The sequence below is a fragment of the Orbilia oligospora genome, assembly GCF_000225545.1.
Source record: "Orbilia oligospora ATCC 24927 unplaced genomic scaffold scaffold00097, whole genome shotgun sequence".
NCBI lineage: Eukaryota > Fungi > Ascomycota > Orbiliomycetes > Orbiliales > Orbiliaceae > Orbilia > Orbilia oligospora.
The window spans coordinates 564,528-580,291 of NW_011645654.1; the positions used below are offsets into that span (position 1 = coordinate 564,528).

Below are 15,764 nucleotides of genomic sequence, written 5' to 3' on the forward strand. Positions count from 1 at the left end.
AGACGAGAATGGTGGTGGTTTTGGTCATCAGAAAAAAATTGGACAGGGTTCTTGTTCAGCGCCGGAAACACAGGCTTGGCTTTGTCGCTTCCACCCAACTTCAACCTCCAATCTAGCTCGCGACTTCAAGACCCCAGAACACCACGACTCCACTAAAAACTGATCTCGACTTTAAGGAATATAAATCTTCATGTCCAGCCAAAAGACCTTTCAAGCAACCCTCAATACAGCTGCTACATTCCTCCAGCCAGTCTTCAAACCTCAAAATGGTGGGTCCGAATATTCTTCAGACATTACTAGGTTCCATTCAATATCCGACTCTAACTCTCACAAGCATCAAACAGACATCACCCCTCTATCATCGAATCTCTCTACCAAACCCTCCCTAAAAATGACATATCAGCTTCTTCTTCATCGGTAGAAGCTCCTTCATACAATCTTAAATCCTCGAAAGTGATACTATATGCCTTATCACTTCTTTCAAAGCTCAACCAATCCGCCACCCCTAAGAACTCATCTCCAGACGCCCTTTTCGCACCTAGAGATCAACGTATAATCCTCGGATTGGCGGACCTAATACTTCTAGAGGGAATATACCCAAATACTACATCTGGGATCTTACCGCCATTAGACAGGCGTACAAAATCCTCTGGATACTTTTCACAAATACAGGCTGCTGCCGCCGCCGCATCAATTAGTCAGCATGAGGATGGGACGGATAGTCGCAATGTCGAGTTACTTGCGATGATAGTGGATAACATCCAACCTATATTGGTAACAGCATCGAACGAGGTTAGTGATGCTGTGCGGGAAAGGCTGCAGATGGATTTAGTTGCTTGTCTGGGTGAATTAGCATTTAACCCTGAGAATGGAACCGAAGAATGGCGGAAAAAGTTTTATAGTGCTTTAGATAAGTATGTCTCTTTATTTTTCAGATTTCAACGCTCCGCTTCTATATGGTCAAGGTATGCTAACATATTTACTATAGTATTCAAACGCCTATTCTCCTACCCCTCCTTGTCCCCCTCATCCTCCCCACGACCCCGCCATGGTTCCAAAAACCATTAACAACCTACCTCTCAAGCATCCCACTAGCCCGTCCAGGTGGTGTAAAAGACGAAATAACGTTCTTTATAGATCCTACTAACGAGATACCAACCCAGCGGGTAGCACTTCAACAGGCGTCAAAGCTCATAGGATCCGTACCGACCGCTTCGACTCCCGACCAATATTTCTCTGTGGTTGCACCGCAATTAATAGAGTTATTAGACGAAGTCGGAAATCTGGGGCTCGCCGCGGGGATAGTTATTAACGATGTATTTGAACGACGGAAGAAAGGAGTTGAAAAATATTTTTTCCCGAGGTTGTTACGTCCGCTTCGACCAGCGAAATCACAGATCCCAGTGGCGGAAGAAGTGGAAAATGGTGATATCATCACCTTGACGGAGGAAGAAGATCTTGAACGAGCAATTAATCGAATATCATCCCTCTTCCAATCGTCAAACGGAAAAAGTTACCTGGCCTCACGGATTCTAGACACCCTAACCCTCCCTCTCTGGGGTCTCTGGCAATTCGCTGTTGCAATAAAAGCAACTAGCCCAACAGTTAAAAAGACGCCACAAGACCTCCTTATAGCTTACATGAAACTCAAACCTAGTTCAACAGTCTTAGACGAAATAGTACAAAACTTTGGTTATGACGGAGACGACCACTGGATTTTCACCCGAGGAGAAATGGGACAAGTGAAGATCGTAGCACGAGATACAGATCTCCCATCCAAGGCAATTGAAGTAAAGGATATCGAAGAAAGAACCCCGAGCTTTATATCTCTAGCGTTGGCGGCGAATGATGATGTATTCACAGACTTCTTTTTAAGTTTGTGTAGACGTTGGTTAGGTGGTGGGTTTACAATAAGTGCCGAAGGTGGCGATAGAGCTGCATTTGGGTTGTTGTTCCAGTTAAAAGTTTTGGAGGGGATACTGGAACATCATTCGGAACGGTTGACTCGGCGGCCAGAACAAGTCATCATCCTTGTTAAGGAAATCCTGGATTCCCATGTTAGGACGCTGGAGAAAGAAAGAGAAAGACTTGAAGCGTTGCAGAATCCGTCAATGAATACGCTTGGAAAAATAATGGATGGAGAGGAAGATTTTGATTCTCTGGTTGCCGATGACAATGACGAAACTTCTAGTGGTGGCGATGCAATAGGTATTGCACTACAACTCCTAAATTCTATCGTATCGACATCGTTTTCAAGAACTGTATCTGAACAGGAGAAGAAACTATTATCGACTTTACAACCTTCTCTGAAGTATTTATCTTCGGAAAGAGGTGTGGGTGGATCTATTGCATCTCTAACAAGGAGTTTGGGACTCTTTATCTCGACACAGGATATTCCTTTAACCGGTCCAATAGATGGGGATGTCAAGCCAGTCGACGAGAAAGTTTTGAAACAACAACAGACGTTACAGACTGCGTTATTATATCTACAAGACCAGATGGTACCAATCCGTGCGCATGGATTGGAGATATTGAAGGGGTTGATCAAGGAACGAAGTTCAGTGGTTGATGTCCAGACGATTACAAAGCTCTTAATCGATATGTTACAAGATAAAGAGTCATTCGTGTATCTGGGTGTGGTTAAGACACTCTGTGAATTGGCTGATAAACATCCTGGTACGGTGATTGGGATGCTGGTGGGCGTTTATGTGGACGAGGAAGAAAAGATGGGGATCGATGAGCGACTAAAAGTTGGAGAGGCTTTGATGGGAACAGTGCAAAGGCTTGGGCAGACGGCGGTGGGAAAGGTTGCTGAAGAGGTAGGAAATGTTATGGTTGGGCTGGCGGGGAGGAGGAAGAGGAGGTATAAAGAAGCCGGAGAGGCTACAAGGGAGAAGGAAGAAGCGGAAAGAAGAATCAAAAAGGAAGGGGAGATGGATGAAGAATATAGAAAGGTATTAAATGAAGCTAGGGTTGAAGCGGGGATTGATGTCGAAGGCGGGAAGAAGGTTAAGATAGAGGAGGTGGAAGATGACGAACAGTGGATCTCAAAGGTTGGGGAAGAGGATTATAGGGTCAGGACTTCGGCTTTATCGGTTTTAGGTATTTTATTTGAGACTAATGCCTCTGGCGTGCCGGTGGGTGTTACCCTCGCCGCGGTGGAAGTTGCATTGAGGATTTTGGAACTTGAGAGGGGGAAGGAACAGGCAACGGTTAGGAGGGCCGCGGTACATTTGGTATCCAGTGTTTTGAACGGATTAGAGAAGAATGGGACAGTGGAACTATTGAAGGTTATACCGAGGGAACGGCTAGAAGATATCGTGAGGGTCTTGGGGTATACTAGAGCAACGGATGATGATGGGCTAGTGAGAGAGCAGGCAGGCGTGCTGGTCGAAGCATTGACAGAGTAGTCTCTCAGCGCTTCCATACTAATTTCTAGTCAAGATATACTTATGTATGAAGTATTTATGCGATCTCCGGTGACTTCTACTTAGGATTTATATATACTAGAGGAGATATTGGAAAGGTATAAACAGGCGAAGAAATATAAAAATAAAGAGGTTTAAAAAAACGTCCGCTTCTAACAAAGCTATTTTGCTGTAATAGAGTGTTTGTTCTTTTCAAAGTCTCAAAAACTTATCTGTACAGTAGGGGTAGTTTTATAAAGACCATTGGCACATGAGGGAGATGGCTTTTTAACCGATGACGAGGGTATCATCATCTGGGAAGTCGTAGGCAGGGATTTCTAGAGGAAATGTTAGTACTGGGTTCAAAGAAGCTTTAACAGTAGGAGGTATAATTTAACATACCAAGATTTAGAGGAGCTGGTCCTTTCCTGATACGACCAGAGATATCGTAGTGAGAACCGTGGCAAGGACAGAACCAACCACCGTAGTCACCGGCTTCACCAATTGGCACACAACCTATTTGTTTCCAGTCGTCAATATCAAAAGTTCTAGAACTTCTAAAATGAAAAGACTAGACAGAAAACTAACCCAAATGCGTGCAAACACCAACCATAACAAGCCACTCAGGCTTCTTCACACGCTCGTCGTCGGTCTCTGGATGTCTTAGAGACGAAATGTTGACATTGTTGGCTTCCTCAATTTCATCGGAGGTACGATGTCGGACGAAGACGGGCTTTCCACGCCATTTGATGACAACCTGAAAAAACAACATTAGAGATTTGTAATCTTATGATATAGTGGTGGATTTGGATAAGGCTTACGTTCTTGCCTTCCGGTATGCTGCTCAATGCGACCTCAACCTTGGCCATAGCCAAAACGTCTGCGGATGCACTCATGTTGACCAAGAAGTCTAGATTCCGGCAAGAAAAATTATAAGCGACCGAGAATATAATAGATAGCGACATCGAACCGAGAAGAATGGAGCGACATACCTTGAACGGTAGCCTTCGCAGAGGTGGCAGACAAGGCACCCAATGTTCCGACCATGAAATATCCAAAAACCTTATTGGAGGTCTCGGACTTCTTTGACTTGTACTTGCTGAAGTCGGGAATGGTAGTCGTCGGCTTGCCATATGTTGGAGTGGTGATTTGGCGACGCTGGTCGGCACAGGCTACAGCGGTCGCTCGGACGAGGGGAGTAGCAGATGTCGAGGAGCGGAGGAGTGACCTGGAGGCGGCCGTCGAAAGGGACCGAAGGGCGGCCATTGTGGGCGATGTCTATGGTAGGAGTGGAGAAGGAGAAGGCGAGCAATTGAAGGCTCTTGCTTCGAGAGAAGAGCAGAGGAGGTTTGGTAGTCTGTCGGTGGTCTGAAGTGGGATGAGTGAGGTCTTTCCGGTTGTTCTTTCTATGACGGAAATATTTGGATGGACGTCGGAATGTCGGTTGTCTGATTGGTCGGCCCTGTAGCGGGTCTTGGCGCTCGGTGCAAATTTACTGGCCACAACCAGACGCGTTTGACTTCCCATCATTCCCAGATATTTAGCTTAGCTACGATATTATCGCGCGACACTCCCAACCAGACATCATGAGTGTAGGTCCCTCTCCCGGATGATTATTACGTGGGTGGTACTAATTGATGCTGGTGATAGTTCCAACCTATAAACCCGCGGCCGATGCTGCAAGGCCTGTATGTCAACACCGAATCCTTTGAATCCCGATCGAAAACCGGATACCAGGAAGCTAATTAATTGTCTTTTTCGACGACGCATAGCATCAATGACTTCGTGATCGTCAGGTTGAAATGGGGTCAGACCGAATACAAGGGCCGACTTGTTAGTGTGGACTCGTACATGAACATCCAGCTCTCCGACACCGAGGAGTTCATTGACAACAAAAGCACTGGTACATTGGGACAAGTCATGATCAGGTAGAGCATAATGTTTTTATACCGGTATCTTATCAATGGACTTCAAGCTGATGAGAGGGTTTGCGACAGGTGTAACAATGTCCTGTGGATTTCTGCTGCCAACCAAGATAAGACGGAGGATACGGCAATGAAGGAATGAGAGGCGACATTATTGTTATCCCATCAAAAGTTATGACCGAATAACAAGAAGAAGAAGGAGAGAAGGAGAGAAGGAGAAGTTATCAACATCAATTTCCACCATATGCGATCGAAACAAAACGTCGATGCATGGCGAATATCAATTGGCGGAGGGGCATTAGGCATTCCGTGAAATGCATTATCGAGCTTGCCGGAACCGGGGGGGAAGAGAGGACACAGACAAATACTTTTTTCCAACATATAATAGACTGATATCGTCTGAATGAATCAAAAAAGGCGAGTACATCTGCCTTGAATGTTCACATACTCGTGTGTGTATTTTTGCTAAAACAACTTCTATCAAAAGTGACTATGATCATATCCTTACAAGCCACGCTTCGCATTGCATTGCCAAAACGGTGGCGAATGGGTGAGATGACAGGTTTGAGGCAATTATTATGATAGTGAAAATTGTTCCCTGCATGTACGTGGCCTAATTGATTATATTTATATCTTTGAGTACTTACCTAGGTAAGTAAGTAAGTAAGTACTTACGTACTCAGTCATGGACCATATTTACCTTGAGTATTTAAATCTTTTGGGTTTCAATTGAAGGCAAACCGGCCGGTAGAAAGGGTTCTAAAAAGGGAAGATGCTTGTTAATCGTAGACCCGATCAAGATCGAGTTGAGGCCACCCCCGGACAGTAGTATCTGAGTATATACTTAAGTAGGTACTTGGAAGTAGGTAAGTACATATATATTTCAATACTCAAATGAGTTTCCAGGAATGAGGAGATAGTCCCGTGACAGATAGTAAAACATAGGAGCGTGCCAGGTAGTGCCCCAGATTACTATACAGTGCCTGTTTTGGAAGTCGAATGAGCTAGAAACCCTCGCTTTCTTTCAATTCTAGAATAGAAATGTACTCCGTACAATTCTAAACCATAGATACATATCAGTATATATAAGGAGGAGCGTCCGCACCGTAGCCTTCCTCGACCAATCCACCATTTTTCCTCCAGAGGCCTCTTCTTGTTCTTCTCCCTCTTCGAGAGTTTTTCCGGAGCCAATTATAGTTCCCCTTGCAATTGGCGGCATTAGCGAGCCCACAAAGGTTCAGGGCTGACCTTTCCGGCGGGCCAATTTCCCACAAGCTAAGCTATCGGTACCATTGGCAGGCCCAGCCAGCGGGTAACAATTTCACGCGTCGACCGCTGCAGTAGCTCCTGCAGTTAGTGAGTGAGTAAGTGCATCACGAGACAAGCCAGACAAGACCAGACCAGACAAGACAAGATAGAGCTGACAGACAAGGAGTTAGACTTGCTTCTATGCAAGTAGGACCCCGGTCACACTTCAAATTCCAGCGATTCGAGAGGAAGCCAACGGCTAGCCTAGCCGATCGACTCCTTTAGATAAAAAGAAGACCACCCCGCAGTCCGACTGCTTTCGTCTGATCTTGACGTCTCCATCACCCCATCATACCGATCCAATCCACCGCTTTGAGCAGCACAGTGGCGACCAACACCGACGACACAGGCAATCCCTGTGCTTGGCCATCTATTCAGCCGCAAGAAAGGGCTTCGAAGGTCCTCCGGGGACCGTTGTATCATCATCACAAGCATCATATATTCTGTCTGCGTCCATATACCGATGTTCGTCCGCTCATTCGCTGGCTTTTGTTTGGTTCGGTCTTGAATTACCATTGGGTTTGAATCGTGTGGTTTTTCTCCCCTCTCGTGCAGGGTGACCCTCATACGCATCGGTCGCTTTCGCGAAGGAAGAAGGAAGGCTTTCGAACTTGGGACTCGAGTAAATATTTGTTCTAGGCTGTGCCGGAGTGTATTCTTTATCGTTACCGTCGTCGCCGTTGCCGTCGCCGTCGCCTTCTCGAATATTCGAAGTAGTAAGTTAGTTTCGGCTTCCTTGTTACAACAGGATCTCGTTTAGGATCTTGGACTGGTTCTAACATTCGCAAGGCTAGCACTTGAGTAGGAAGTTACCGTATCTGTTTGATGTAGTTGTGGCTGCGGATGACGATGTGAATGGGTGGTAGGAGTAGGACATAGGTAGCTGGGCTGCTTCATACGACGCTGTTCAACGGTGCCTGCATTTCGGCGACGTCTTTCGATTCCAAACCATTTCCTTAACCACTAGTTCTTAACCTCCCAACCAAGCAAACGTCTACAAGACAAATATTTCTCGCATTCATACTTCTTATAGAACCTCCAACTATCCACCAGCAGTCTATTTTTTGACGATGATAGCTCTGTGCTCGAGCTCTCGAACCTGGTAGCGTAGGAAGTCATCTGTATACAGAACTGACGATTCTATCCTTTCTCTCCCTCCTTCCCTCCTTCCCTCCTTCCTTCTCTCTCTCTGACTCCCTATTATCTTGACGCGACATCACTTCACAACCAACCTACTTGCATCACAGCAACCTCACATTCAATACTTCCAACTTCATTTAACATGGCAGCTCAACGTCCCCCACAACCGCAGCCTGACATGGCCGATGTCATTGTCATATCTTCATCTCCATCTCCTTCACCTTCTCCTCCTCCAGAGGCTAGGAACGAAGGCCCCATCGGTCCTGTTGTTGACGACGACTTCTTCCCTCCATTCAACCTCCATGATTTAGAAATGCAGGTGGAGCAACCTCCCCCACCAGAACCAGAATTTCCCTCCCCAGATCAATGCCTTGCAATGCTACTTGGTCTTTTCCCTGATATCGATCACACTTACGTTATGGGTCTCTACGAAAACAATTTCGAGAATGTCCAACTTCAAGGGTTGAACATGGTTGATTTTCTAGCTGATCAAATTCTCGAGACAAATGGCGGCTATCCTAAGTTAAAGCGAGAGGACCGAGCAGCCAAAAGGAAGAGAGAGCAAAGTCCTTCCGAAATGAATGCACAAGAGCTAGAAGATAAATATTGCAACGATCCCACTAGATTTATTCCTTCGATGCCTGTCCGCCAGCTAAGGTAAGTGCTATTTTTTACAACTAAATTGTAAATTCCTTTCCGGGAATATCGGCATCTTTCGACATCATTGTGGACCTGTGGTTACCACACTTCCGGCTACACTGCTTTGCTCGAAATTGAACACTATACATGGAAAATGACATCCTACTTGCTTCATCCCATCCCAAACACAAAAAAGTCCTCTTTATATCAATCACTAACAAACAATTTATCTGCCTAGCTCTAAGCTACTCAGGAATGCATTCCCATTGATTCCCGCCGCCTATATCGATCAGGAATTGTCTAGGAGCCGGTATTATATCTTTGGTGCATTCCAAGCGCTCGCTCAAGCTGAATCGAAGTTCGATGCAGACCCTGCCAAGCCTTACAAGAAGCTTACTAGGGTCAGAAAAGCGGTTCCAGATGAATTACTCAAGGGTTATGTTAATCAAATACAACCGGAGGAATACAACAGCTTCATGGAGGAGTTGAGACAGGCCAAGAGAATATACGAGCCAATAACCTGTAAGTTGAAGTGCCCAAAGACTGGTCAGAGAAGAAGCGTTAACCATTGGCATAGTCAGAGGGGGCGCTGGGGCAGGGCCAGCCGACCAGTCTGACGAAGAACTAGTTGAATGGTAAGTTACACCCTCTCTTAGAATTGCGATCTAGTTGATTTTTAACGTGAAAACCGGTAAACCAGTGGATGCTGCTTCGGCGAGGTCCCCCCTTCACAGGCGACACAATGCACGGATGGCCATCTCTTCTGTCTCCAATGTGGGAAGCAAAACGCTAAAACAGAGATTGGCCAGCAAAGGTACAAGCTGTTTTGCATGGATACATCGGGGTGTCGAAAGGAATTCTCGCCACGTGAAATCCGAAGATTCTGTGATGAGAAAATGGTTTCAGCATTGGAAAGATTTGAGCAACGAGACATGATTATGAAGGTATTTACCCGTTGCCGACCACCCTCTCACAAAGGAAACTCACGCTAATGTTATGACAGGCCGGCATCGAAGACCTCGTAGAATGTCCTTTTTGCGAATTTGCTCTTATAATGCAGTCGTCTGCTGAAGACGACAAGGAATTCCGATGCCAAAACCCCGAATGTGGACAAATCAGCTGCCGACTCTGCAACAAAGTAACTCACATCCCTTATACTTGTGAAGAGAGCGCCAAAAACAAGAATGAAAACCTGAGGAAGGACGTTGAAGAAGCGATGACTCAAGCTTTGCTTCGTAAATGCGGGTATGAATCCCTCCTATGGAAGATAACGAGCCTTACTCATGGCGCTCTTTACTAGGAAATGCTCGCTTCCTTATGTGAAGGAAAGTTCTGGATGCAACAAAATGTACTTCACTTAGAACCCCCCAATAGAGCGCTTTTACTAACTTTATTCTAGCATTTGCACTCGCTGCGGCGCCATGAATTGGTAAGATTGTCAAATTCTTCTTGATTAGATGATCGAACTCTAAACTCTCCGCTAGCTACCTATGCTCGAAAGTAATTAGAGATTACAATCATTTCAATGACCCTGCGCGAGGGGGGAGGTCCGGGAACTGTCTTCTATTCGACAATAGTAAGGCCGTTCATAGACCCATCCTTTGCTCCATTTATACTAACATTTTGCAGCCGAAGAACGACACCACAATGAAGTTGAAGCCGCAGAGCGAGCTGCGATTGCTAAAATTAGGGCTGAGAATCCAGAAATTACGGAAGAACAGATGCGGATTCAGCTTTCACAAGTCATTATCGATGATGAACGACAGAAAATTGAGGCAGGGAATCGCCACGCTCCTAGGGCCCAAATCCACCATGGTAGAATCCAGCACATGCCACCAGGACGCTTCCCACTTGGTCAACCAGCCCCACCACCAGTGCTTCCACCCGAACCAGGACCCAATGTACGTCAGGTTCTTCAGGTAATGAACCCCATGATACGGATACCATTCCAACCCATGCTGCAGGTCCCCGCAGCATTCCCCCTAGATCCAGGATTCCGAATTGGAGTTCCGATGTACCAACTACAAATGCTAAGGAACCCAATGATCCAGGTAAATCCACTCCCATACTTGGGTAATGCTGTTCCCTTCCAAGGTGCTCCCGGATACGCGGCTCCTCCTCCCCAGCCTCTGAATTTCATCCAACGTTTTATGCAGCGGCCGCCAGCGGCCCCTATCCCGGCCCCTCCACAGCCGCAGATGGTAGACGGTATCTATGGTGTAGCTCTTCAAGACCCCTTTAATCAATATGGGTTCCCGGTTGCCCAACAACCGATTGGTCTACAACCCCATGAGCAAGTACAAGCGCGAGCACAAGCAGAATTAGGAGCTCGTCTACAACAGGCCCAAGCTCAAGCACAACAGGCTCAACTTCAAGCACAACAGGCTCAAGCTCAGGCTCAGGCTCAGGCTCAGGCTCAGGCCCAGGCTCAGGCCCAGGCATACGCGCAAGCGCGAGCCAACGGCAATCCCGGATTTATCCATCGAAACTTTGGTGGGAATAGATTGGTAGCCAGGGGCCGACAAGCCGCTCACAATCGAGCTATCCAGCACCCCCAGCTTATCCCCGACAATGGGAACGATGTTGGAGGGGCTGCTAACGCTGCCGTTCCCGATCTGCGAGCCGGTGCGCCCGCAACTCACGGCGCTAAGCCCGCACCTGCCCCGGATTTTCCCGTCGTTCGTCGTCCAGCGAAGATCATGAAGAGGAAGTAGAGAGCGGTGTTCCTCTCATATTACACCAACTCAAGTTGATCTTAGTCGATGTCATCTCATCATTATTGCCAAACCCCTTATATTTCCTTTTCTATTATGTTAGGCCCACCCCGCCTTCAAAACTCCTTCTCTTTTCTTTTCTTTTTAGGTTACTCAACCTTTACTACTAATTTCCCGAAAGTGTGCCGTTTTTAGCGAATATATCTGTTATTTGGGAGCGGTGGCGTCGGCGTTTTCATGATGGGCTGCGATTTCTTTTCTGCTTCTGCTTCTCCTTTTTTCTTTTATTTATTCATGATGCTAGGGTGGAGGGTTTTCAACAGTTTACAAAAATAGGGGGGCGATGGTTTACTGCACAACTTACTGTTTTCCTTGTTCAAAAGCCTCTGATTTCCCTACATACTCGTGTTTTCATTCCTGTCATCTATCACCCATCTTTTTATACGGGACAGGGCAAGTCTATGATGTCAATGTCGACATTATGGGTGCTAGCATGCAGTGGCAGAACTGAACAGCACGGGGGCCTTTGCATCCATTTTGTATACAAGAGCTTCGAGATATCGATAATTAATCAATATAATGCATACCTGCAAGGTACATATACTTACTAGGCATGGTATTGAAAATACCGGTACCTACGAGGGTATAAAATCACCCGAAGAACTACATAGCGAACCCCATACCCTAGTAACTCATGCTTCCCTTTGTGACAATCTAGGAACGAGATCGGATAATTCTATAGAAACGTCCAGGATGTACACACTTGAAGTCTCCCCAATGAGTCTTTCCGCCCTGATCCACGGTATGAGCGCTTGGAACCATTAATCTATGCGTATTGTGCCTATGCGGATTTTGACAAACATTAAATAGGTATTTCGGAGAAGAATGTCTCTTTCGCAGGAGGCCTCATCTGAATTCGGAGTCGGCTAGTCGTTGAAGAATAGGCGGATGGCAACGGATCAAGACTCTCTTCCTCACGCGTTTACACAGGACGACACCCAGAAAGACAAACTGTTTACCGACTCTAACAGTTTTCTAGTACCACTTACGACCCAGTCCCGTAACCAAACTGTGTTGGGTACGACACCGTTACGATCCTTACTGAGCTCTTTGCCCGGTTTCTGGGGGGTAGTGCAACACCATCTCCGCTTCAAGGGTGCTTGAATTTGGGACTATGGCATCACTATAGTCTCGAATATTCCTTGCCTAAGGCGCTTTTTTCTCTGTCATAGCTACTAGGTCTACGGTCGACAAGGTGGAGAGTTATAAGACGGGTGACCTCCGACAAATAACCACTCTATTCGACCTCTAAGATGCTAGGTGTCTGTATTAGATGTTATAAAAACTTAATACTAAGACACAACCTCTAATACAGCTCATAGGTTAGTCTTGTGTTGCAGACGCGGTCCACACTTCGCTCATAGGTAGCTTTAGGGCTAAACATTCATACATTGATCAAAGACTCGTAGGCAGACATAGACAACCTCCTCACCAACTGCATGTTGTCCCAAACCCGTTTCTAAATCGTCTGAGAAACATATTGTGTTGGTTGGGCACAAAATCCAACATGGTCACGTGAAATATCCGAATAAGGACTAGTGGCCTCTTGTGGAACCGTCGATGACGAATCAGGACGACGTCAACCTTTCCAACAAAGTCGCGTTCGCTAGAGCTTCACGAAACGAAAGCTCCCCATCCAACGATCGTATCAAAAAAAGACAATACCGCCAAATATTTCCTTTTATAAAGCCCATCACGTCTTCAAAAATGGCGTCTAACCCACTAGATCGATCGAATGTCACTAGGATAATAACGAAAAGCTTAGGCGGGACCGATGAGAACCCCGCGTCGAGAGCCCCGCTCCGCAACGCTACTGAAGCTATTGCAGTACTTTCACATGCATGCATGGTAGCAGTCGACTTCAAATTATTAGGATTTGAAGAGGATGATAGGATAGGTGTGTTAACTTCTCCTTTCTCAGGATATCTTGCATCAGACAAAAAAACTAATGTACTGGTACTTCTTCGAATATACAGATGAGGCCATTGACCTAGAATCGTTGAAGGCACTACCATCACAATGGAGCTCCTCAACATCATCACTTGGGTTCCGGTACTCTCATAATCAATCTGCCATGAAGTTTCTATTAAGGATCAACCGACTAGGTGGCAAGATAGTCATCATGGCTCTCGGTCTGGGGGATGACAAGACTGCCACGCTGGAACTTGTCACAAAGGATTGGATATCGGAGTCATTCTTTTCCGAAGACACATCATCATCCGACTCTAGGAGACCAGTAGAGGAAGCCTACATATCCCCTTCAAGGATTAGTGACCTAATTGCCTCCTTCAAATCAAATATTATACAGAAACTTGTTCCAGGACTACATAAACCAGGATACGAGGAGGCGGCAGAAGCGGTTACATCTGCCTCTACTGCTGCATCAAGCTCAAATCAAAGAAGAGAAGGAAGCGGAAGACCTCCCCGCCCGCCAGGGATGGAAGGTCCTGGTGACTACGATCCTTTACGTATACCATCGAGGGGAGGTCCACCTAGACCGTTCCGGAGCCCTGAAGACCCTCCTGGCTTCGAAGACGAATACGAGATTAATCGCCCACCTGGGAACCCATGGGGCTTCCCTGGTGGTGGCGTCGGAGGCGGAAGGAATCCCTATAGGATTGGAGATGATGATCTGAATCCACCTGGGTTGGGGGCGAATCCGACGTTACGAGGTCCGTTCTTTGGGGAGGAAGGAGGCAATGGGATGTTTGTGGGTCCTAATCACCCTATGTTCGGTGGAAGGCAGGGCGGCGGTGTGCCGGATCCGCGGTGAGTGATGAAATAATTTCTGATTTTGAAAAAAAAATTTTAAAAAAAATTAGGATCATGGAGAAGGCTGTGAAGCCGTATGGCCCTTGATACTGGTGATGCTGATACTTGGGTACAGGTTCCCGCCCGGCTCGAGGTATGACCCCGTAGGACCCGGAGGGGGTCCACGGGGAGGGTTTGGGGGACCTCGAGGGGGGTTCCCACGGGGTCCAGGTGGTGGCTTTGGCGGATTCGGGTCCGGTGACTTCATCTAGCCCAGCTAGGTCAAGGATGCCTTATCACGGCACGGAATACGACAAGGGCAGAGCGAGCGAGAGGGGGGTAGAGAGGCAGTACGGAAAGGATTCGCGAGGTGGGGCTTCCTTGATCAAGACCCCCTATCCGTTCATTTTTCGGCATGACCAATGAAATGACTCTACGACAAGAGGATCTGGACACCGTCGATGCAGCAGGCTGTGTCATATTAGCTGCTTTTGGTATCAGTTTTAGTGCCTTGAATGTCAAATGACAGAAAATGATAATGACCAATTGTTGGCGAGGGAGGGGTACATGGAAACCTCCAGTGTCCGTTTATAGTACAATCTGTCCTTAGTTACCTTGAGGGTATGGTCTGCCGTTCATGTGTACAGACTGCGGCCTAGCTAGGCTTATTGAATAGTATGGAAGAGCGAACGAGAATTTGAAGAGGCGGATCGAGACAAAGGCAGACCACACACACACACACACACTCCATATGCATCGCTTGCAGCCAGTTGTTGCCAGTCCCCTGTGAATCCCAAACGACCACTGAGCTATTATAGCTGCGACTACTTGACACCTTGGACACCGTGCATAAGGAATTTAATGCCGTCCGATTAGTGTTCTGGCAATCGGGATCAAGATAGATCACGTTAAAACATGTTTCCCTTACAGCCTGTAAGTGCTGGGGGGTTGGTTTGTCTAACGGCGCTTGGAAGTTTATGCGCACATACTTAGCTTCGTCAGTCAGCCTAAACTTGCCAGTTCTCGGGTTTGGTACAGAAAAATGTGTTGTCGAACAAGATTACAACGGTTGGGCTGTCTCAAAACCTCGAAGTTGCATGTCTTACCAGATTACCCTTATCATGAACTAGTTCACGGCTGCCAGATATCAGATTTCGATCTTAGAACGCTAGGGCGACGGCTCGGATGGATACTGATAAGTAAGTATTTGGATTTGGATTCTGTCAGCATTACAGAGACACGATCCTTAAGCTTACATCACCTCAAAATACTAGCTCGTGGTTTCCTCTATTGTTGCATTGGGCAAGGCTCCTCAGGCCAAACCACAGTTGCCCGGTTGGTGGCCCCTACTAACGCTGATGCCGATTGGTATCCGAGCACTATCTCAAATATTATTTCGGGGACGCCCTATACGACAGACGCGAATGGCTGTTTAGAAATTTGCCAAATCGCCTTTCATCCACAATATTTGCAGGCCCGCTGCGCTGCAGCTTCATTCCAATGTGTGTGCTTGAAATTTGCATTCAAGCCTCTCAATCATCGTGTAGGGGAAGGCTGGACATGCGCTGGAACCGAGCTTGCAAGAGCAAACACCGAACACCACTGCACCCCGGCGAATGATGAAACGACATATTTAAGTATCAATATTATGTATGTAATGCGAAAAAAAACCAAGTGCTTGCGAAAACACTGAATGAATCAGATATCAGGCCGTCCAGGCCTTCCTAGCTGTCGTCAGAATATACGGGCCATGGCCACAATCTGACGGTTCGAATAAATTGATTACACGCCTCCAATATATTTTTTATTTTTTTAAGAAA

The 15,764-nt window shown here is 46.6% G+C and overlaps 5 protein-coding genes across 5 annotated transcripts; 4 read left to right on the forward strand and 1 right to left on the reverse strand.

Annotated features, from left to right (window-relative positions):
* Positions 1–190: 190 nt before the first annotated feature.
* Positions 191–3,410, forward strand: AOL_s00097g159 (uncharacterized protein; the record flags this gene model as incomplete). Its single annotated transcript, XM_011125992.1, has 3 exons — positions 191–269; positions 335–914; positions 989–3,410. The coding sequence occupies 3 exons, from the start codon at positions 191–193 to the stop codon at positions 3,408–3,410; spliced, it is 3,081 nt and encodes a 1,026-aa protein (XP_011124294.1).
* A 285-nt stretch (positions 3,411–3,695) lies between these two features.
* AOL_s00097g160 (uncharacterized protein) lies at positions 3,696–4,673 on the reverse strand (the record flags this gene model as incomplete). Its single annotated transcript, XM_011125993.1, has 5 exons — positions 3,696–3,745; positions 3,810–3,923; positions 3,996–4,164; positions 4,229–4,317; positions 4,400–4,673. The coding sequence occupies 5 exons, from the start codon at positions 4,671–4,673 to the stop codon at positions 3,696–3,698; spliced, it is 696 nt and encodes a 231-aa protein (XP_011124295.1).
* Positions 4,674–4,993: 320 nt separating this feature from the next.
* Positions 4,994–5,339, forward strand: AOL_s00097g161 (uncharacterized protein; the record flags this gene model as incomplete). The annotated part of the gene is made up of 3 exons (XM_011125994.1): positions 4,994–4,999; positions 5,058–5,095; positions 5,180–5,339. The coding sequence occupies 3 exons, from the start codon at positions 4,994–4,996 to the stop codon at positions 5,337–5,339; spliced, it is 204 nt and encodes a 67-aa protein (XP_011124296.1).
* A 2,583-nt stretch (positions 5,340–7,922) lies between these two features.
* Positions 7,923–11,133, forward strand: AOL_s00097g162 (uncharacterized protein; the record flags this gene model as incomplete). The annotated part of the gene is made up of 6 exons (XM_011125995.1): positions 7,923–8,437; positions 8,658–8,941; positions 8,997–9,054; positions 9,120–9,363; positions 9,423–9,654; positions 10,049–11,133. 6 exons carry the CDS (start codon positions 7,923–7,925, stop codon positions 11,131–11,133), a joined length of 2,418 nt encoding a protein of 805 aa, XP_011124297.1.
* A 1,767-nt stretch (positions 11,134–12,900) lies between these two features.
* On the forward strand, positions 12,901–14,216 carry AOL_s00097g163 (uncharacterized protein; the record flags this gene model as incomplete). Its single annotated transcript, XM_011125996.1, has 3 exons — positions 12,901–13,090; positions 13,170–13,962; positions 14,081–14,216. 3 exons carry the CDS (start codon positions 12,901–12,903, stop codon positions 14,214–14,216), a joined length of 1,119 nt encoding a protein of 372 aa, XP_011124298.1.
* Between the last annotated feature and the right edge of the window lie 1,548 nt (positions 14,217–15,764).